At 39.6% G+C, this 23,784-nt stretch overlaps 2 protein-coding genes across 2 annotated transcripts; one reads left to right on the top strand and one right to left on the bottom strand.

Moving 5' to 3' along the window:
* Positions 1-1,216: 1,216 nt before the first annotated feature.
* On the top strand, positions 1,217-15,240 carry LOC117829800 (epidermal growth factor receptor kinase substrate 8-like protein 1). The gene is made up of 20 exons (XM_034707475.1): positions 1,217-1,251; positions 1,491-1,546; positions 1,635-1,793; positions 4,008-4,157; positions 4,294-4,376; positions 4,547-4,549; positions 5,541-5,653; positions 5,919-5,974; positions 6,061-6,190; positions 6,270-6,358; positions 6,443-6,517; positions 8,444-8,592; positions 8,791-8,935; positions 10,654-10,685; positions 10,774-10,882; positions 11,067-11,192; positions 11,321-11,474; positions 12,767-12,932; positions 13,184-13,316; positions 14,487-15,240. The coding sequence occupies exons 2-20, from the start codon at positions 1,517-1,519 to the stop codon at positions 14,571-14,573; spliced, it is 1,989 nt and encodes a 662-aa protein (XP_034563366.1). The 5' UTR covers positions 1,217-1,251; positions 1,491-1,516; the 3' UTR covers positions 14,574-15,240.
* Positions 14,969-22,341, bottom strand: luc7l (LUC7-like (S. cerevisiae)). The gene is given in 11 exon segments (XM_034707479.1): positions 14,969-16,153; positions 16,588-16,749; positions 16,858-16,887; positions 16,993-17,081; positions 17,235-17,411; positions 17,507-17,650; positions 17,802-17,912; positions 18,205-18,242; positions 18,245-18,302; positions 18,420-18,514; positions 22,115-22,341. Coding segments are annotated over 11 exon segments (1,173 nt in total). The 5' UTR covers positions 22,155-22,341; the 3' UTR covers positions 14,969-15,924.
* Positions 22,342-23,784: the final 1,443 nt, after the last annotated feature.

Genomic DNA, 23,784 nt, shown 5'->3' with positions numbered 1-23,784 from the left:
TAAGCTGTAAAAATTCAAATTAATTTCCTGGAAAAAAAACATTTTGGAATAAGATGCTATTGTGTAAATATGAAGTCTGTTTTTAAGTTGTACAAATGAAATGTTATATTTCCAAAAACAACAGGGCATGCAACTGATGGACTTGGGGGATTCTCAAAGTGCCGACTACACAGAGGTTGCCAAAAATCAAAAATTCTAACAGAGAATTCAAATCGCATTACCTGACTTATATTGCATCTTTGTGGCCCTGCACACTTTCCCCCAAATGTGTCCTATTGTGAAATGTGTGATAGTGTGCGGTTGCGCAGGTGAGAGAATGAGTCAATGTTTGTTATCTCCAAGGAGGGTCTGTGGTCTGGGCGGGACTGCACTGAGTGACACACCTCCACTCTGTGAGAGCTTTCAATACCTCAGAGGGGAGAGTGAGGAGTGAGATACCTGCAGATACGCACAGGACAGGTTTCACTGTAAACAGACACACACAGCTGTTAACATCAGGAATTAAATATTGGAATTTTATCGACCTCGGTGAGTTGATCAAACATTTATTTTGAATCTGGAGCCAGAGTTGTAATATTAAGATCGGTTTGATTTGAAATGACAGTTTTGGATAACCATGATTAGAAACCGTGCTGAAAGTTATGGTGTATAAGGGTGCCACATGTTTGACATTTTTTAATGTGACAAGTGATGTGTAGTAATTGGTTGAGCTACTTGGAAAACATGCTGCCACTCCTTGTTTAATATTTTTTTCCTGTTTGTGGGAAATTGATACTTCCAATGTGGATTTACTGAAATCAAACATTCCTTTGCATTGAACTTCACTGAGACCTTTGCAAATCATTTTTTTATTTATTTTGCAAAAAAGTACCAAAAAAAATGCATTTCTCCCAGACTGTCGTTAACATTAGTATTGAAACATTACAGTGTGTTGCTGATACTTTGTTATTAGTACAATTTAACATAGCTGAGAGACATATAGTGCTGATTTAGTAATTTCCCTTTTTTAAACAGTCTGCTTTGCAGAAATTGCCAAACAAACTTTTGTCTCCAAACCGTCATAGACTTTCAGTATACCACACATCCCCATGACTTTTAACACACCATGACTGATACTGTTTGTTAGTTGTTGTGATACCAGACCTCCCAGTACTGATGGTCTCTGAAGAGCACAGAGATTGAGTACTGAGAAAGACTGTATAGCGGTCAGACTGGTTGGGCAGCTGGCTCTGTCAGGCAGCGTAATCCCGGGTAAGCGAAGCAGAGGAAGCTGACGTAGACTCAAGAAGATATTGAATGAGGGTGTTGCTTCAGCAGGTACTGGCTGAGACTTGTTGGTTTAGAAGAAGACTGAGAACAAGTTACTGATTTCCTTAAAACAACTTCTGTAGAACCACAGGAAGAATCAACATTTGTGAGTGGATAAAAGGTCATTTGTAGCACCTTAAACATTTTCTCATCTGTCTCTCCCACTGTGCGTTCACCCAAAGCTGCTGAATCATTTCCTGGACAAAGTATGACAAACATCTCACGGTATCTTGTCAACGTAAGTCTCATCTGCAGCACAAATGATGCTTTTTGTAGGTGCATTTCCCTCCACTTTCTCACCATCCACTTTCCCTCCCGTCTTGCAGCACCTGCTGACATTCTCACTCCAGGATGGGGAAGTGCAGAGTGTGGAAGAAGCCCAGACCCGTCTGTCTGTCCTGGCTCAGAGCAAGAAGCTGTGGAGTCAACAGATGTTCCTGGACGTTGGGACGGAAGCCATTCACCTCCGAGACATACAGAGCCAGGTGAGAACAGATGCAACACCGGCCTGTCACTTTCAATTAATCGCAGACAACTTTTTTTTGTCTCTTTAGGGATAATTGGTTTGGTGAAGCTTTTACATAAAATACATAAACATTGATAAATTAAGCGCAAGAGCTTGAATATGACATGAGTTCTAAAATTAATCCAGATATCAAGTAGACTGATACAAAATAAACAAACTGCACAAAACAATACAAGGTGAAGTCCAGATAAAAGGATCAAAGGATCATTCAGATGAAAGGGATGAAGGTCTGTAAAGAAAGATCAAATCAAAGAGTATTCAGTCTTATAAATACAGAAAGGAGAGATCCTAAAAAGCTATTAGATTTACAAGCAGGTAGAAGTTAACGTCCTGATGGCAACAGACAACATTCACATTGAAGCTCCTGTGAGGACATTTTAGCTGGTTATGAAACAGATTAAACTGAATAGTTAGGCCTCTGTGTTACTTGCAGAAGCCAACAAGACCATCAGCAACATGATTGATTACTTCATTTTCGTATTTTAAAGCCTGTAACCACTGCCGCAGGGTAGATGTCAGGCAAGATAATTTACAGCATGCTTAAGAAACAGCCTTCTTTGCATTTTCCACAGCAAGTATTCATGAACGACACATTTAACTGTTACAAGACAGCAGCATGAGATTTTTTCTTTTTGGAAAACACTACTCATGCATGAACTTATGGAGCCCTTTGAGGGACAAAAAGGACAATTTGTTGAAGCTTTGTCCCGAGAAACTTCTTTCTCACTGCCTGCTTTTGACCACAGGTACATAAAACATCAACTACCTTTATACATTTGTTGAATTTGATTTCGAGATTGTTTTTTATTTCAAAGACATGACATCAGTGCTCATCAGTTGGCATGGTTTTCACAGTGAGACTGAGTAAGAGACATTTTAAGATAAGAATGCGTAGTGCACAGGAAAGCTCTTATTTTTTTAGTGTGCTCGCAACTGACCTCCATAAAGTTGGAGAGACTTTCACAGATTCTGCCTTTTCCAGTTCAGTAACTTATCAGTCTAACATTGCTTTTACTAAACCGTTGCCTCTTTTCAACCACACTAAGGCAGAGAGCTACGACCTACTTTTCATCAGTATGAGTTGTCCTGCGAGTACAAAGGGGACCGCAAAAGTTTCTCAGGATAAGCGTTACACTGGTTTTCCTCCATGTCTTTTTCTCATTTTTTTCTCCATGACTTCATGAGAGCAGATAGAACAGACTCTGCTTTGTCCACAGGGGATGCCAAAGTCAACACACACTAAAAGGGAAAAAAGATTTAGTTTGACAAGCAAGTAAAACATTTCAAATTCCTGATTAGGGATGCACCGATCCGATCCTGGTATTGGATATTGGCCAGATCGGACTCAAAAAGCGAGATCGGATGTCGTTGTCAATGGGCCGATACATAGTGCTGATCCATATGGCAGATCTATTCACCTCAGTTCTATGCTTTTCTGTGTTTACAACAGCCATGTGCGTCTCCTACGTCATCAGCGCTATCGGTCAGTGCATTTTTGCCAGGTTGAATTGTAATTGTAATATCTCTTGGTTATGAAGATTAACTCACCAAACTGCTGGTACACATTTATAATCTCTTGAATAATGATACTGTCAGTTTAAAAATGTTTATTTTATTTTGGTTTGCAAAGTCAGAAAAGCCTGAAGTTGCCTAAACATGATTCTATCCTGACATTAAGGAATAGAGATTGTTAAATCAATAACAGGATCGGATCGGCTAATATTGGTATCGGCAGATACCAAAGCCCAGGTATCGATATCGGGACCTAAAAAGTAGGATCGGTGCATCCCTAGTCCTGATGGCAACAGAGAATTAAAGAGCATGTCCAAAAGAAGATGAAACCAGCTGTCTTCTGAAGGATCTGCTGGTTACAAGGAAATGAAGATCTCTTTGTTTCACACCCATTATCCAAAGACAGATTTTAATATTGGTTGTGCTGTTTTTATCTTTAACTGTGAGTCTCTAAAAGCAGCAGATAAAAGAAAAACAAAGAGAATCTCATTAAAAGATTGGTTAAAACATGACTGCATTGAAAGTTGTATTTAGCTCCTGTTGAAAGTGAATTCTCCACAAGAACTAAAAACCTTTCTCACTTTAGCTGTGGAAAGGTGTGATTTATACACCCATGCTTATTTTATTTCACATATTAAACTTTTTTAATCTTCTCATGCAGGATGAGCTGGAGAGGTACTATTTCAAATCTATCTACCGCTGTGACGCCATCAACACAGAGAAACAATTCTCGTCCATGCTCCTCTTAGTCTGTCAAAGTTCAGATCAGAAGAAGCCGGACATTCACTTCTTTAACTGCGAGACAGTGAAGGTGAGTAAAAGCCTGACACCTGAGCAGCTTCCCACTCTGTCAGACCTGACTCAGCCTGGAACTGTCAACCTGGTTCAGGTTTTACAAGTGATGCCACTTCCAGATTCTCTTTCTTTTTTCTTTTTTCTTCTCGCAGGCAGAGCAGATCTGTGACGACATTGCACGCGCAGTTTCGGATTCCTCCAACAGCAGGAGCGAAAAAGCCCTAGATGTGCTCGGGTAAAGTGAATGTTATGATCAAATACGTCAGAATAAATAATCAAAAAGGCTGTAATGGAAACTTTTAGAAACAGTGTTGTGATATTAGTTCTTTGTGAAATGTAAGACTTTAAGTGCCTGTTTTCTTTGTTTTCATGTGGCTTTAATGGAAGACAGTGTATTTCTATCAGAAGGTGTGTATGTTTGCCCTTATTTTATACTAGATGAACTTAATGGACTGCCAGATAATACACAACCTTCAGCCAAGCAGAGGACAAGCCCATATATTACATAATAATCCAGATCTATCTATCATTGGGTCTGTTTGTTTTTCCTCTATTTGACTTCCACTATGAATTATTTTCCACTGAATCAAAGTAGCCCATCAGCATGCACCTGTAAGAGAGAGAGGGGGGGGGGGGGACAGGGAGGGCAGTGTCAACAGCTGAGAGAGGGAAAGACTTGTTTTACCGGTTTCTACATAACTTAACAAGGTGTGACAGACAGAGAGAGCAAGGCCATTGTGACAGAGTACAGAGACACCAGAGGAGGGATGACAGCGGTGCTGTGCAGGCTCGGGCCCTGAGAGGAATATTTACTTTTAGAGAAATTCTGTCTAAAGGACTTGTGAAGAACACACACCTGTGGTAAGATGGATTGAGGGTTTTGTTTTTGTCTTTTAGATGCAAAATAAAGAAAAACAATGGGGAAGTTTGAGTCAGCACTTGAAGAGATTTTCATATGTGTGCAAGAGAAGGCAAACAAGGACAAGTTTTCATTAAGAGAGATCTTTAAGTTTGCTTTTAAACCATCTTGTTGCTTCTGTTATTTGTTTTAAAAGGGGGCTTTTTACTGAGGTGTTTGGTGTGGTATAGCCATGACTTAGCACAGTCACACTGTTTACAGTACTTCCATGGTGGAATAAGGGCTGCAGGATTAAATTTCAGAGGCTTCACATTGTTTTGTTGTGTTGTCTGAGTTGATGTCCTCCTCGGCTGCATCCATTTAACTCAGTCAGAATGAAGTTGAACCTCTCTCCAATCAGATGTGTTGTTATGAGTGTGGGTTTGGCTTCCCACAGGGTGTGTTACCTGCTGAGTGAGCAGAGTCTCCTCTGATCAAGAACATAACCTGTGCGAAAACATTGTGAGAGCAGGTTTTAAACTCCTCCTTTTTTCCCTTTAGGATTCCTCAGAGTGGTGGAGAGATGATCGACCCCTACGAAATCCCAAATCCCCCCATCGCACACGCTCCTAACCCCCCTCCAGTGAACCCTCCACCTTACCCAGGACTCAGAGGTGAGACAAGAAAACACTTTGTTCACGTGTTAATAGCAGTGAAAGTCTGTTCTGACAGTGTTATAGACCTAAGAAGGTAAAAAGAGAGATGTGAGAGGTATTTGAGGTGTAAGGTTCACATGGGAACAGAGATTGCTTTGTGTATTTGTGTGTTTAAGGGGGAGGGGGGTGGGTTTCAGGGGTAAAAGGGGGGCAGGGATTCCACAAGCAGCAAGGCCATGTCTGAAAATGGATGAACTGAATCTTCTCCTCTCTTTTGTAATAGCAAATGGAATAAATGGCGGGCCTGATATCTCCTTCTTGCGAGCAGAAAGAGAAGTGGTAAGCATCCTTTCCCCCTTTTTTCAAACTTTTTCTATCATCTCTGAAATCTGAGCAGGGGAATCACAGTGGTTCTCTCTCTTTAGGGGATCCTCAATCACTGCTTTGATGACATCGAGAACTTCATGGGGAAGCTGCAGCAGACCGCAGAGGCTGCGACAGTGCTGAACCAGAGGAAGAAAAAGAAGAAGAAAAGTAAAAAGCAAAATGCTGAAGGTAAGAAGAGATGGAGGAATTTGAAAGTTGAAGTGTCACACCTGTGGTTACTGATTAAACTGTATGTCTGACCAAACAGAGGATCTACTCACTGCAAAGGCTCGCCCACCACCAGAGGAGGAGTTCATTGATGTCTTCCAGAAGTTCAAATATTGCTTCAGCCTGCTGGTGTGTATTCCTTCAGGTCACGTCTATCTTTCTTTTTTTTGTACTCATTTTATTATTCTTCATAGTTAATGTATTTCTTTATAGGCTCGTCTGAAATCATCAATCACCAACCCTTCATCGGAGGAACTTGTGCACCATGTGTTCAAACCTTTGGATATGGTGAGTGATCGCATAACCTTTACAGAGTTAAAACAGAACTTTAAAAACATCAAAATAAGACATTAAATAGAAATGAATAAAAACAGAGAAGCAGTAATTGGACTTATGGGAAGGCAGGAATAAAACAAGATGTTTTAAGACCTGTTTTCAAAGAGCTACCGCATTAACATAAAACCTCAAGTGCTACGTTAGCTTCTCCCAAAGTTGAAGAGGATAGAAACCAACAGCTCCCTCACTCTGCTTGGTCCTAAATTTTGGGATGAACAAGTAAACCTGTCCTAGAGGATCTGCAGTGTCTGGATGCCTCGTAACAAACTCTTTAGCACTGTGGGAACAACACTGGTTAGTGTTATGGCTGCCAAAATGCTGTCTTTTTTGTAGCTTTTATTGCATTGACTGTATATAAATATGGATAACACACCTCCATCATAAAATGTCAAGGCTCCCTCAGGTCGGGACAGTCCACAGTCATTTTGAAGGGGGACACTTACAGTTATCTAAAGTTCAATGGCTCTTGTGTTAGTGCATCACGTTTTCTCTTGCCAATACTCCTGTACTCTGATAGCCTGGGAAAAAAAATCTGCGGGAGCCAGCATTTGTTAACAGAGCTGTCAATCATGACATCACAGCCCCTATTTATACATCAGATTAATCCTTAAAAGTAAACTTCTCTGGAAAATAAACACTTAAACATAATCAACATGGTGAGAAGTAGACATAATGATGGAAGCATGTTAGAGAAAAATGTATTTGATGTGTATTTTCATTTTTAAGTACGACCCATGTCTAACATAGAGAATGCAGGCCTTAAGACCAATAACGCAGCCAGTCGCCAGGGGAAGCTGAAGTTGTCTTCACTTTTGGGGGTTGTTGTACTGTTAATCTTTCAATAGAGTCCATGTTTCATAACTACATAGAAAAAAGTGTGGCATGAGGAATATATGAGAACAGATGGAATAAAGGGTAGATGAGTAGATACCACGGTTATATAATTTCTATCAACAGTTATATCACTTGAGTACCTGAAGGTAATGGTTTGAGGAAGGGTACGTGTTTTTCTCTGAGGTGTTATTAGGCTTGAGTGTGGAAAAAAAGCCCTGTCAGCATGTGTCATGTATAAACAAAAGAAAGGCGTCACTGGAGTTGAGCCATGTTGCCAGAAACTACAAGTTCCATTCACTGTGTACAAAAGGCAGAGGCCCATAAATGAAACTCTTAACACCTGATACATGAAGCATTTGTGTGATCAGGTTTATATGGCAGTATTCTCTATGTTGGTTTAGCTTCTTTGTGTTACAGATTAGTAAAACATTTGGTTTGGATTTCAGTTGGACTATCTCTTACTGGGAATTATGCCACATTGCTTCTGACTGCTGCTTTGATTTACAGCCAAGTGTATTACAGCTATGAAAAACTATTTCACCATCACTATGGTAGCCTACTATTATTTCTCTACTGTTATTTCTCTACACTGAATTTTCCCTCTTTACTGAATTTGACATGTAGTGCTCAATGAAGCATAATCTTGTATTATTTCTCCTAAAATATCAATAAGAATGTCTGTATTGTTTCTCATAATGTTCACAGATTTAATAGACTTACTCTTCACTCTTGGAACACCAGTAAGCAGAAACTATGAGAGCGAAATTCAAATATATGTAACTGATTTACAATAAAATGAGGAATTTCAAGTATGTCATGTTAAGTATGAATCAGTCCTCCAATAATACAATCAGAAGGTGTAACGGGTGTGTTTGATTTGTGAACACTGGCACACCTGAATGGAAACAGTCACATGTTTCTGGGACTGGACATGCAATTTCTTCATGTTATGTGTAGACTCTTAAATTATTAGGCATCCATCATCAGCACTGTCATCGCAGACTGGGAGCATAACACTAGTTTTCTAATCATGGTATTTTACAGATGGTGAAAACTACAGGAGGACCTGGTCTGGGTGCCTCAGTGTCCAGCCCTGCAATGTCCAGCTCCGCCGTCTCTCTGCTTCAAGACACCCTGAGCGAGGGAGAGCGGCAGCTGTGGACGTCTCTGGGTCCCAACTGGACGCTCCCACGGTCAGTAAAACAATCAGAGTTAGCCTGTGTTACAGTCCTACTCAAATCATAATTTAAAAAACAAAACATAGGCATCAACATGAACATCCAAAGCAAGTCTGAACTTGATGTTATGAAAGTTTTGGTCACTCAACTCTAACTTTGGTTAGTTCAACATGGAGCGCTGTAGTAACACTCCTCTTTCATGTTCTCTCTCAGCTCTCAGCTCAGAGGACCTGTAGCTCCATACACCCCCGTGTTTCTGGATGGTTGGAAGCCAGAAGCCTTAAGGGCAGACGGGCAGGTTTGGGAGGATCCGGTTGAGTCACAGCACAAACTTGAAGACCTCCAAGCAAAACAAGAGGTATGGAATACCTGAGTGTGATGTGGGTCACAGGCATGCTCAGGAAGATGTGTGTACATGTAAAATCATGACACAGGGGTTGAACTTAATAAAAGGCACAATAATAACTAAATATAAAGAATAAAAAACACAAGAGGCTACTTTCCTTTAGCTAACCTCACATATATGTAGCAGAAATGCTAAAACATTCAATGGATATAGGATTTGTTGTTAATGAGCAGCTGTTTGCTCTTAAATGGCCTTGCATTCTTTGTTAACCACAACGCAAACATGAATCGTCTCACTTTCTCCCTATTGGACAGGACTCCAGGGTTCAATGCTCCAACAATTCTAAGTAATCATCATTACATACTTTGGTGTTGGTCTTGGCCATAGACTTTTATACTCTAAACTCAGCTTTCAAATTTTAGCTGAAACCAAAAAATTTGAACACATCACTTCTGAATTATCTTTTTCTCAATTGATCCAAATATGATTTTCTCCAGATTTTAAGATTTTAGTGATCATGTTATTGCTTGTCATGACCTTTGTCCTTGCTTTATGTCTGACTTCTTCTTAGTATACAAACTATGTATAGAATAGTCATCTGGCAGAGGAAAACTAAACTTTCCTTAAACCTAAACTGAATTATATTTTTGTATTTTTTCCCTGTTCATTGCCGACATTTCAATGATATCTATTTTCTTTAAACCCTGATGACTGTATGACTAGTCGACTGACTTTTTTGCTGTCCTTGTGAAGCACTTGAAACTTGGATCACACAAGTGAGCTATAAATGTCCGTTTTTATGATCATAATTATATGCATTGGTGGGGCTCATTTTGAAGGATTTTAATTAATATTTTTTTCATCAAATGGTACATGATATATGGACTTGTTTTCATAGCCTTTTTACACTACTCATCACATTTGCCACCCCCACCAAATTCATACACTGATAGTGGAGGGTGCTATCATAGGGAACTATCAGAGTTAATAATGTCATTCATAAGCATTCAAACAGTGAGGGAGCAATTGGGGGTTCAGTGTCTTGCCCATGGACACTTCAGTCTATGACTTCAGAAGCCGGGATCGAACCACCAACCCTCGGATTGACAGACAATCTACTCTACCACTAAACCACAGTTGCCCCTTAAATGATATGCCAATATACTGATGCTTACATGGTAAAAATAACGTTAAAAAAGAGGTTATTTCATGAAAGTGAAATATGCAAATTAAAGCTCCTGTGGGGAGTTTTTAACTGGTTATGAAACAGACTGAAATTATTTCTGATGCCTTCATATGGCTTGCAATAGCAAATAAGAGCATCAGTGCCTAGATTGATCAATGCTCTGTAATGATTATTGGTGCCGGAAATATCTGATGCAGGGTAGGTGTGAGAGATGGCGATTGCATAAATGATGCATTAATACATATAATTTTTTTTTTACGATTTTCCAAAGATTCTTGATGTGTGATGTTTTTTACTGTATGATGGCAGTGGAATGAGATTTTTTCAGATTTTATTTTGTTGTTGAAAACATTACTTACACATGAGCAGCACAAAATTACACTAGGTATTGCTTTCTCCACAGGAGGCGCAAAAATCAACACAAACCAAAAGTCCCGGAAAGTCTGACTCTCCCTCCTGTTCTTCTCTGCTTGTGTATGTCTGTGTTCCCGTGTGTGAGTGCTCTAAATTCATTTAAATTTGTTTCTTTTTCCCGCACCAACAGTCAGCTCCAGACGCCCGCATTGGTGATGAAACGTATGTGACCTTTAACAATAACAATCACTTAGCTGCCACAGTTTATCCCAGACTGAATGTTAACAGTGTCTGTCTGCTTTCCTCTCAGAGACAGCAACGGACTCCCAACAGACCCTGAGAGACTCTACAGCTGCACGTATGACTTTATCGCCAGGAACAGCAGTGAGCTGTCAGTGCAGCAGGGGGAGCAACTCGAGGTGAAGGAGCAAAATAATATATGTAAAGTCACACAGTGTCCATGGTGCATTCAGAAACCCATTATTAAACTTGTTGATTAGTTAGAAATTGTATTTTCATTAAGTTCAATTGTAGAGAAAACCTCTGTTTATGATAAAATGGTATCACAACATGCTGACTTACAGAACTTCCTCTGCCTGACAGGTGGTCGAATCATCCAAACGTTGGTGGAAAGTTCGGAATCGCTTCAACCAGATCGGGTTCGTCCCCTTCAACATCCTGGAACCTATGGCTCACATAGACAGCCCGACAGTCAATAAACCTCCTAGTGTAAGACACACAGAAGCAAATAAGCACATGCACGCACACATGAACCACACAGCCACAGAGGTATGCTCCACCTGCACATACCTGGCTGAATTCAAGTCTCATTTCCTCTCTGCTCCACATTCCTGTAGGCTCCAGCTCCACCTCCTCTCGCAAAGACTTTCACCTCAGTCCCACCCAGCCCTACTTCTCTACATCCGGCCCCCACCCACTCCCCCCAGCGTCCACGCAGCATGCCACCGTACAACCAACACACAACGGCTTTAGAGGACCCAGAAAACAAAGGTACAAAAGCTGTGTGTGTTTGTGTAGGAGGTGTCAGATGACTGATGTACCATACCAGAGAGCTATAATGTTCCAGACTGTCTCTGTCATAGTTACTGTATGTGTGTTTGTGTGTGTGAGTCAGAGATTAAAGCACAAAGACAAATAAGGAGTGGGCTGTAGTGCTAGAACATTTAGGCTAAATAATGTTTTTAATCATACTTGTATGTTCTCTTAAAGAAAAACTCTTATTTCACATATAACTGTTTAATCTGATTAAATTGAGGTGTTATGATTTTGAAAGTTTCAGTAACCATTTGCAGTGAAAGCCTAATTTCACAAGATGATCAAATACAGATACAAAAAAAACTATAATACGAGCAGTACCACAACATTTCAAAGATAATAATGCAGATAATAAAGAATGTATTATTCAAAAAGATCCAAAGAAATTAAAATACAGAGTTTAAATCAGACCATTTTAATAACTACATTTATTATTTTATTTCCTCAATTACAAAGAAGCATGTTTTGTTGACAAAAGCACAAATATAACACCCCACACTTAAGACAAAATGATCTGCGCTTTACTGTGCTGTCAGAGTACCACTTTGTATGGCACTCTATCACAAAGGCAACACGTGTTCGTCCGCCTGCAGCAAACTGATCGGTGAACCAGCCTAAATGCAAGATGACTCAAAAACAGCTGATCAGTGCTGTTTGGTTGAAATTGTATCTCTGACCCAGTGTTTGAAGGAGGATGAGGCAGGCTGCATCCCTTTGATTACAATCAGGCTTCTGGCTAGGGAGCAACATAAGAAACATAAATGAACCGTGCACAAGACTGAATATTTGTGGGCTTGTGTTTATTGGTTATTGTGAAGTGTCTTGGAGCAGTACAAATAGAGAACCAGAAACCTTCAGGCTTTAGACAGTCCCAGAAAGTATGAGCTATTGCATCAGGTGATTTATTACATTTGATTCAAGAATCATCAATCCATGGATACATTTTTTAGATTCTGACTGGAAACGGAGGAAATCTATGTGCTTCAAATCAGACAGATTAACACAGAGAAGGTATTATTAACTAAATAAAAGGCTCACTTTAAATGAAAATGTGACATACGTTTCTTAAGAAGGTGACCAAAAATAAGTCATTAATCAAAACTTCATGCAGAGTAGTGTGCTCCACTTTAGCAGATTGAAATAATTTTCTTGAGTCATTTCAGTCCAACGCTGCTTTCAGTTGAATATTATTTTTGCTTGAGAAACTGTAAATCTCACCATTATTTCCACCTCTTTGAATATTCCAGTCATGATGGTGAATGACGAGCTGCTCCAGAGGCTGACAAACGGGAAGACCAACCTGAACAAACCTCTCCACATCCCACGCTCCTCAGAGACGTCTGTGCCTCTGGACTACCACTCCCCTCCAGACGAGGTAGCCGAGTGGCTGCAAGGGAAGGGCTTCAGTGAACCGTGAGTGACTTCACACAGCTGCTGACCTCAGACATGTTTACAAACAGAGAGTGCTGCCAGTACAATCAGTAAAGAGGGAACTACATTAATGACCTCATTTCTTTAACTCAAACTGTTTCAGATATATTTCCTGGATGGATATTATTATAATGTAAACAAAGAGAGGTGTAAATGCCTTTAGTGCAGCAGCTCAAGGTGTTTCAGTCCTCCACCTTTTGACTCTGGAGTTATTTGTGTCCTTTGTCCTTCAGGACGGTGTCATGTTTGGGAGTGCTGACAGGTGCTCAGCTCTTTTCCCTCAACAAGGAGGAGCTACGAGCTGTGATACCAGAAGAGGGTGCCAGAGTGTACAGCCAGCTCACAGTGCAGAAAGCACTGCTGGAGGTGAGTTGAAGGACAATTATGGCTACTGATCTGTATTTGATAAAAGCTTACATAGGACTGTATTGAGTATCGAGTAAGCAAAAAATAAAAAACAAATAATATATTAGTTATTTTTAGTGTTTTAAAGAGCGAGGAGTACAAATTAATTAAAGTTTGAAAAACAGACTCAACTGATTTATTTAACAAGTAAACTGCCATACATCTCATGAACAATGAATCACAGACCAAACATTAATAATTAAAGCCTTAAAAGGAATTTCTCATTGTGCATGTATATGCAGGGGCATGTCAGGACTTTATTGAAACGCGGCCCAACTTGGGTACTAACCTAAGCAGGGATAGTTAAGTTTAGCTTTACGTATGCACTTACAAATACACAAAAAATATTGCATTGCATTATTTACCCTCTCTTTCTCCACGAAGCAGATCTAATATAACTCAAATTCAGTATCATATATATATTCCATATTTCTGTGTTCGATTATTAACTTGAATAAGTAATGCAGAAGAATTTCATTTTATAGATTGTGTTAAATTCTTGAATGACTCTAAAAGAAGATGTTCGTTCTAACAACAGTTTAAAGCAACAACAAAAGGGGATGTGTTATGCTGAAATGTGAAATTAATATGGAATGGCCAAAATGTTTGATTTAACAGGAACCCGCCTCTGATGAGAAAAATAGCCAATCATAGTTTAGGTTTTTGTAGATGGAACCGACCTGGGGTGGTCAGACAGATTTTAAAGTTAGCGGATGACACCCAAAACCCAAAACTGTATTTATTTATTCGGACTTGGGAATCAGATCATGGCAAAATAATTTTAGTTACCATAGATATTAATTACCTAATACAACACATAAACAGTGATATACAGTCCATGTTGAGGTATTGAGGTTTCATGATATCTTAGTCTGTAAACTTCTAAATTTGTTTCGGCTGATGTGACTGAGTTAATTGTGTCATGGCTACTTTGGGAGTTATTTTAAAAACATATGTCTTAGAGTTCTTGAGTCAGTCTTGTGGCCACATTGAGCTCTCCTACTAAGATTATTTTAAACCTGTGTGCAACTCAATTTTATTTTTTCTTTATAATAAAGAGCTTAGTACTTTTAATTGCTTTCTTATTTAAAAAAAAACCTAACTTTTAACCTGCCTCTGTTTTATTTACAGGACGCCAGGAGAGCCACAGAGCTGGAGGCTGTGATGGAGAAACAGAAAATGAAGGTGGATCTGAAGCTGGAGAGCAGCACATTGTGAGCAGCAGTCTCTACAGCAGGAGTATCAGATGAAGAAATGTGTTCTTCAGGGAATCACTTCAGAGTGAACGTCTGAATTATTAAAATTCAACGGCAAACATGTGACAGTGACTTCAAATCTCTATATGCATCACTGGAAAATCACAATTTCTGTCTTCAAATTTGTGACAGCTGAAATTTCACATTTAGATGCAAGTAGGCGCTGATTGTTAAATACTTAGCCAGTAAATATCTATTTGTAATGTATGTTGTTTTCTTATGTGAATAGTTTCCTTTGGGCTCATTTTGGCCTACCAGGTAAAGACTAACTTAAATGTATTTATCTTGTTTGTGATATAATTGATGGAGCAATGAATAACACTGTGCAAGAAAAACAAGACAAGCAGACAACACAAATTAAAATGGTGGATTTTTTTTATTATTGAGACTTTAAAGAAAGATATTTTTTAGCTGAACATAAACAGAAACGACTTCACACATGAGGTAAAGCAATGCTTGCATTAAAATCTGTTTCAATGATAAATTTGTACAGAGTGGAATCTGTCCAAACTGGGGCATACTTTTCATTGATGAACTTGACTAATAAAAAAACATATGTACAGTTATAGCTCGGAATTTCCAATGTTTTACTTTTGTTCCAACTTCTTCATCACATGCTGACACTTAATCTGAAGTTACCATTTATTTTCATTTTTTAAATAAAAGAAATAAACACAAAAACCATTAAGTGAGGACTTCAAAACAAGAATTTATCTGTAGTGGCCAAACTCTTCATCTAACAAGATCCCTTGACTACGGACAGCAGAAAATCAAACTGACAAAATAAACAATTAGAGAAATAAAGATGACACTAATGATCGCAACTTTAAACCATTCGGTTCTGAATTGGGTTCCTATAACTTCAGCTGGACTTTATTAAACTAAATATATGGACAGACATTAAAGAACTTTTGGAACGAGTGATTTAAAAAAATCTTGATAGGACTACTTTTCAGACTAACAATCAGTGCGCCCAAATCATATTTACAGACAGAGTCTGTCTCCAATGATCATCATGAGAAAGAAAACGAGCCGATAACATTTTAGTCCAGCACACCATCAGTTTGTCATCGCTCCTCTTGCTGGGATCATATTGGGGGTAGTTCATAACGAGACGTGGGATGTATTGGTACAAACAGCCACCAAATTACAGACGTGGGTATAACCAACACTCCACTACTGATCAATAACTAACCAACCCTCCCTGCATCAACTTTCATTTGGTAAACTGGATGCTAGAAAACGTAATCCAGAGAGTATCAGGTATGTGTACACTGATGCAAACAAAGGAGGCAGGCAGGAGAACAGAGGAGTCAAGGTGAGGACTCTGTGTGTGACATCAGGTTATTAAAAATGGACAGACAGGTGAGAGTGAAAGAGACAAGAGGATGATGTGTGTAGTGACTTATGGGAGTTTGGTCTTCAGAAATCCCCACGTCCCTGTCGTCTGCCCGGCGGGAGTCTGATCTGCCGTTCATACCGTCCCGCCTGTCTCGCTCCCTTGACCGGTCTCTGGAGGAGCGCTCTCGGTCCCTGGATGACCTGAAGGATGAAACCGTAAAAGATGTTGATAAGAGTGCGGATAACGGATAAGGATTTATGATAGTAATATTTGTAAACTGTCTGAAGAGGATTCATGGAATATTTGTGAGGCCTTGTGCAAAATCCTCTTTATCACACAGCTTCCTAGCATCTGCCAAAACACAGACAATGAATGTGTGGTTGACATCTCGAGTGATTAATGCTGATGTGTAAAAATAGTTGGTCAGAGGAGGCAGTGCTTTATGTACTTAAATCCACATGAACTTGTTTCCCATGATTCATATCTAGTCAAAACCTTCCAGCCCGAACAAACAGCAGTTTATCTGAAATGCTGGTACAACAGAATATTTACACCTTGTGACTAAAGTGTTTGAGGTGTTAATTGGTGGCTAAATTCTGCAACGGCTTGCTGTGAACAGTGTTAGTTTGTTTACTTGTGTTTGGAGCTCCGTTCGTGGCTGTGACGGTGTCCTCGGCTGCGAGAACGGGAGCGGCTGCGGTGCCTCCTTCTCTTCTCCCTGGAACGTGAGCGCGAGCGGCGCCTCTCCCGTGATGTGGAGCGAGAGCGCCTCCTTCTGCGGTCACGAGAACGGGACCTGGTGAAAATACAACACAACACTTGAGTTATATTTAACTCACATGGTTTATTTAAACTGTAAAAGCTGACTGATTTAAGATGCAGACAGAAGGAGCAGCTTTCTTACCTTCTATGCTCTCTGCTGCGTGATCTGGTCCTGTGAAGCGAAAGGATACCAAATTATAAGAGGAAGCACTGAAAACTACACATTAAGACATACACATACATGACTGTTGGCAGGACATTCACTGTGTGCACTCACCTCTTCTTCAGTCTTTCTTCTTTCTCCCTCTCTTCCCTTCTCTTTAGGCGCTCCTGGTTCCTCTTCTCCTGCTTGTCGACCATAGTTTTCTGATCAAGATTAAAACACAGTTAACAGTTGGAGGTAAGCATGTTTTGATCTAACTGACAGCTCCATGTCACTCTAAGGTTACCTTGTAATTCATGAGGACTTGAGCAGTAGTAGCTTTGTTAGTTTACATGGGGAATAATGCAGACACTCACCTTGAGTTGGTCCAGTTTCTCTCTGATCTGGATGAAGCCCAGGTGAAGCTTTCCGCCAAAATGATCTGCAAGTCGACGGTCGTTGTCATGGAGACCCAGATAAGCAGAGCACACCTCGCACACCCGCAGCTTCTGTTGCTGAAAGCTGGAAGCCGGCATGGAGTTTCTGTACTCTTCCTGAGGGTCAAAGGATCAGGGGATGGATTTCTTAATAAAAGCAAAAGCACCACAACACCTTTATGTAACATGCACGCCAAGTTGCCCCTTCTTACCTCTGCATCCTTCTTCCTCGTGCGTACTTTCTCCACTTCCTGCAGAACTTTCTGGGCCTCATCAACGTTGCCCTCAGCTCCGAGCTGCTCAGCCTTTGCCAAGAGCTTTCCTATTTCCTCATTCAGCTCGTGAACTTTCTCTGCCTGCAACACAACACGCAAAAATCCAATGTTACATACACTTATTCTACACACTGACTGGATGCTGCTTCAAGAAAGCCCAGTAGTTGACTAGAGCATGAATGTGATTACCAAGCATCATAATGTCTTTGTTTAGGCATGTTACGTCACTCACCTTTGCCGCCACCTCAGCGCTGATCTCTTCTTGGGTCTCAGCCAAACGCTTCTTTGCCAGCTCTGTCCTCCGGTCGCAGTCAGCAATGAACGACTCCAGGTGATCCACCGCCTGGAGGAGAGAGAATATTTGTTGACAGAAACAAGACTCAAATATTTACTTGGTGGATTTGCATGCATTTGGATACATGTAAACATTTTTTTTTTTGTGCTGTTCAACGTCAGCCCAAACCTGTTAATATACTTGACAGTTGAAAACAGCCAGATTAAATCCACAAGTATAGAGCTGTGTATAACAAAGCCAGCTTCCCTCTTGCATAGCATCACTAAACCAGGTATTCAGCCTTTCATTACAGTGAATACTTCAAAGTACAGCTATGTAATTCAAAGCAGACATCACTTACATCAAGCTCAAAGAACAGATCCCTCTCCTTGGATGCAATTCATAATCTGCTCGAAGTGCCAGGTCGTGGATCTTCGTGCACTCTCCAAGGTCCATGCGCTAATCACAAACAAACACAAAACTCAAATAAGGGATGTATGCAGTGGATAAGAGTCCTTTTGTCTGATGTATACGTAGTGAAATCATTTTTTTAAGGGTGGTTGAGACGCCACTTACAGTTCCAGACAGGATATCATGAGGACAGCAGTTCAGGAGATGACTTTTGCAGACTCGCTCGTCGGTGAACTTGACCCTCTGTCGCGTCTCATCACCTGAAACAGTCCAAAAAAAAGTGGCAGTGAGAAAGACCTTACGTATTTGTTAGCAGGGGCGAAGTATCCAGAGCTTTAAAACACGTCTGTAACAGCTACATGTAATGGGCAGAATCATATCATTTCAATTGCATTAAGCCAATTTCGGCCCACCTATATAAGTGGATCATCGTATTTCTGACTGTCCAACTTAAAATACAGTTCTTTATTTTAAAACTTTGTTTACCATGGCAATGCTACTCAGCCCCTGTTGTATTTTCTGACGTGCTTGGTGCTTACCTTTCCCAAGCTTCTTTAAAAAAGTGACAGTTTAGAGCCACACTCAGGTTAGCTTTGGACGGGGCTGAACGTCGACTCATTCTGCAGCATTATGAGTTTTGACTGAATGGAGGACAATACTAGTAAATAATTAACAGAATGACTACAAGCTGTTTCCCTTTCCTGTGGAGACATTTTGCAATCGAGAAAATACTACTGATAAGAAACGTAAACATTTCAGGCAGCTTTCCAGCAAGGCCCTTTTTAAAATACATGAAACAGTGACAAGCAATTCCAAAGAAAAAAAAAGAAAAAGAAATCCAAGGAAAAAATGTAGTTTATACACACTGCGATCTGCACCACATACTGTACCCTTCTGCATCTTCACACCTCAGCTGCAGAATTTTAAACCCGCTGTAGAAAGTATAAATGGGAACAGTTTTCTTGCCCATACCTGTAGTAAGAAGTTGGGAGTCATACACAAGTCAGATTGTAAATGATGTGTGCAAGTTTTTTTTTCTTCGATGACTATTAAAATTGCCTTCTGAAAACAGACGTCTAATGGAAAACTGCTCGATGGACTCAGCGCGACCAGACGGTCAAACCCAAGCTGCTTAAAAACTACTCCAAATTGCAATGCTAGTGCCAGTGAAGATATACACTTTGAGTGGTTAAAAAAGGCTACAATAACTTCCGGAAGGCAAACAAATTGTTTGGATATTCATCATAACAGCTTTAAAAATTATGTGTGACTCACGGCTCGATGAACATGAGGCTTTTCTGCAACTCCTTTGCAGATTGTTGTAGGCTGGCAAAGATACACTGAACCCTTAATGAATAAATAAAGGGGCCACAATTGTTCAGTTTGTATGCAACACATGTATGGGAAGAATTTGATATCAATCTCATCACACATTCACCCACAAACTCACACCACAAATTCACAAACGGAATTATCAACTTGTTAAGGATGATCAACGAGGCTGCTGTTTTATCATCTATCAAGATGAACCTCTGACTTACAAATTGGCAGCGCAGCAATGGAGCTGCCTGTTACTGCCCATGACTATCACACATGACAGCCTAATTATTTGTTTAATGTCTGTATCCAATGGGCATTAGACAGTTGTTTCAAATAGGATACTTCCACTGAATACGGAATAAAAAACAACCAATGAAGAGAGATAATCTGCATTTACTTGAGATTGTTGAGTTCAGCCCTATCAATTTTAAGTATAATGAATTAGGATATTGTCTTCAGTTGTTCCATTTTAAAATGTAGTTGATTTATAACCCTTTGGTGTAGGCATATTCGGTGGTTTCGGTATACATGCATTACACTATGGTCAGCTTTAATTAGGGATGCACTGATCCAAGCCGGGTTTCAGATATCAGCTAGATCGGACTCAAAATGCTAGATCGGATATCGGTGACATGGGGCCGATATATAGTGCCGGTCCACATAGCACACTTCTGTGGGAAACACTGTTGACATATTTTTTATTTTCTCATTTGAAGTAGATTTTTTATACAGAATATTTATTTCCTCTTATCCACTGCTGAGGTTTACAGTTGAATTGTAATATCTGTTGGTTATGAAGATTAACTCACCACACTGCTGGTAAATATTTATAATCTCTTGAATAATGATACTGTCTGTTTAAAAATGTTTATTTTATTTTAGTTACAAAGTCAGAAAAGCCTGAAGTTGCCAAAACATGATTCTATCCTCACATTAAGGAATAGAGCTTGTTAAATCAATATCGGGGATCGGATCGGCTAGTATCGGTTATCGGCAGATACCAAAGCCCAGGTATCGGTATCAGGACCTAAAAGTAGGATGGGTGCATCCCTGGCTTTAATCATTGCAACCAATTTGTTTTGTAAAACATATCGTTAGATTGCATGACACGCACGTTACTTTGATGCTCAAATACTTTTAAATTGTGGTTTCTTATAAGTTGTATTTTATATCATACGAATATATTTCTAATATATGAAAAGGTTCCATTAGGCCAATGGTAATTCACCTGTAGGCCTAATTTGACGTCAAACCTATGTGATCTTTGAAACTTGACAAACAATGAGTAGAGTAGTGACACAGTCGTGTTGATATAATCCACCGAGCGTAATTAAGCTGTATTAATGAAAGTGTTTTTAAGTAGTTGGGTACTACTCAATGCTAGGTCATTTAAGACCCTCGTCCGCAACTTCATAATACAATAGAGTAAGCTAACTTAGCTGCTGCCTAGATATGTACGCCGACAGTAGTAAAGGCCAGTGTTGAACAGTAACAAGGTAAATCTACTTGAGTACATTTTTTGAGTATCTGTACTTACTTGACTATTATTTTTTGGGGGAAATTATGACTTTTACTCCACCAATTTGAAAGACAAATATCATACTTTTGACTGCACAACATTTCTATGAGTGCTCTAGTTACTCACTACTTTTGCTTTGCAGTCAGTTGATGAATTGTGTACTGCTTTGTGGCTTATCTAAATGGTATAGCCGTATGTCTGTTGAGCGTAGATCAAATGCAGTTAAAACGTAATTCAGATCAGTCCGTTCATTTAGTCGTGGTGAGGATGGCTATGGCCGAGAAGGATGATAATTCTCTACCTGAGCACCACCGGCTATATTTTAAACCCAAGTTTTTAAATAAAGAATGATACGTATTGTTGTAAATCTTGATCTTTTTACCACTCAAACAATCAATGCAAACAAAAATCACCATCTAACCTGAGAAAGCATGTCGAGGTCTGTAGATAACACAATGCTTTTATTCCAGATGAACATTTTAAACCAACTTGTCTGTGCTTGTAGTTATTTGGTTGCCATTTATATTTCATGGTATACTTTTAAAATATTAAATAATGTGCACCCATGCATTCTTGACTGCAATCATGCTTTGTGAATATATGTTTTGAGATGTTTTAAGAAGTATTTGAATACTTCAGTATTTTCAAAAGCAAGTACTCCAGGACTTTAACTCAAGTCAGAATCTGACTGACCAACTTTCACTTGTATTGGAGTAATGTTTGACCAGGAGGATCTATACTTCGACTTTAGTAATGAAGCTGTGTACTTTGTCCACCATTGGTCAAGGCAAAACTGAAAAGTCACACACTTACACTGAATTTTGCCTAAATGGATACAAACATTAATGTTGAACGTATATGCGTATACGCTACTTGTAACTAACGTTACAGTATTTTAAACAGCCCTCTGCAGTAAATCCATTCATGCAGCTCTGTCCATCACACACCAACACAACCAGCCTCAGCAGTGGCTCCATCTTGGCTAACTAGCTAGCACAGCTAGCATGCTACAGTAACTCACCATCCCTCGCTGTTCCCATCAGGTCGAGCAAAGCTCTCATTTGAGCTGGGCCGACATGTTTGGAGGTCTTCAGTCGACAGCGCTGTATAAAATCAAGCAACCCAACACCGTTCCTTATAGTTCTTGTCAGGTAAGATGATTTTTAATTCGTCCAAGCATCACCTCTCGATGCCTTTTCTGTTTCGTGGACTATCCAGTTTCCGTTTTACTTTAAGGACGTGACGTCAGGGTCCGTTACTTCAAACTTCCGTTCAGCTAACGGTGGAGGGAGAATGGATAAAGTAAAAATTTAATCCATTCCAATTTCCCGTTCAATAAATGACATAACTTTGATATTAAAAAAATAAAAGTGATGAAATCTGTTGTAACAATTCTTTGCCTCTCAAAATTCTTCATTGATAAAAACAGGACTATGAAATCTCCCCCCAAATGTGTTGTTCTTCTAAATGAATTCAAAATGTACCTAAAATCGTTGAAAATAATGAAAGGAACAAGAGCACTAAATATATATGATTCTCTAAAAGAATTCCTCACTGAATTATAAAACTATTCCCTCTCCTTACTCAACTTATTTTATTTTCTACGTATGTAAATGTTCTCATACACCTTAAATTATTAACTGAAGTTGTATTGTTTCTATGTCCTTACTGATTGTTTATATATGATGCTGCTTTTGAATGTAACCATTGTTTGTTATGTACATCTAAAATAAAGTTGGAAAAAACAAAAAAACAGTGGAGGGCGGGCTTTTGTATAAATCCAACCAATCGTGAAGCTTGAGAGCAGATGGGTTAGCCAATCACAGCAACTTCAACTCTCAGGGTTAGTCAGCTGTTAACTTCGCCCTGAGTTTGGATCTCAGGCAACAAATTCGCACCTCCTACTGACCGGCTGTTGTCCTCTTATAGCTTCATTTGAAACAGTAATACTTTTGTTTTTATTCAGGGAGGTACATGTTAATGTTAGTGCTGTAGTTGAACTCTGTGCTATCACTTTGGTGCGTACATTGAAAGAAATCTTGCCTTTTTATGATAGAGAAGACGCTCCCCGTGAGACAAGCTGAATGCAGTGAAACCTGACGGTACTACAGTGAAGGGCTTGCCTGTGATTTTGTTTTTGAGCTGAGGTTGTCAGGCAGCTCTGTGAGTGTGACAGCCAGGCCTACTACCTGAAGCAACAAACAACACTAAAGACGACGCTGGAGTGTAAAAGTAAGAAAATATAATTTTGAATCAGTGCAAATTCTTTATCAAGCTTTATGTAGTGAAACGTGTATTTCACATCCTCTGTTTGTTAGCCTGATCCTTGTTCAACAAGTTCGCAAACTAACTAGGTGTTGACCGTAAACTTCACAAACAAAATCGAGCTAACAATTGTAGCAGTGCGACATTAAGTTACGCGACGAAAACGTTGCTATTTCGGTAGAATCCTTCGTTAAAATGACATTATACATTTTTTTGGTTGATCACACATATACCTTCCTTCAAGTGCTAAACCTTTGTCTGTGGCACAAATAACATAGTCTGGGTGATGGTTGTTAATTCGGGATTTGTTGTTTTTGTGCTGAGAAATCTCTGGAGTCAGAGCTGGCACGGCTGAATAGGCTCAGATCCACAAAGGTTGATGCAGCAGAAAAAGCTGGACTGACAGACTCTGCTGCCTCCAGTATT

This window comes from Notolabrus celidotus, chromosome 18, assembly GCF_009762535.1.
Source record: "Notolabrus celidotus isolate fNotCel1 chromosome 18, fNotCel1.pri, whole genome shotgun sequence".
Taxonomy (NCBI): Eukaryota; Metazoa; Chordata; class Actinopteri; order Labriformes; family Labridae; genus Notolabrus; species Notolabrus celidotus.
This window is presented reverse-complemented; position numbering and strand designations above follow the sequence as displayed.

Coding starts and splice junctions, on each gene's coding strand:
- LOC117829800 (XM_034707475.1), top strand. CDS start 1,517: ATGACAAACATCTCACGGTATCTTGTCAAC. Junction 4,158..4,293: donor TTAACTGCGAGACAGTGAAG/GTGAGTAAAAGC, acceptor TTCTTCTCGCAG/GCAGAGCAGATCTGTGACGA. Junction 5,654..5,918: donor ACCTTACCCAGGACTCAGAG/GTGAGACAAGAA, acceptor CTTTTGTAATAG/CAAATGGAATAAATGGCGGG.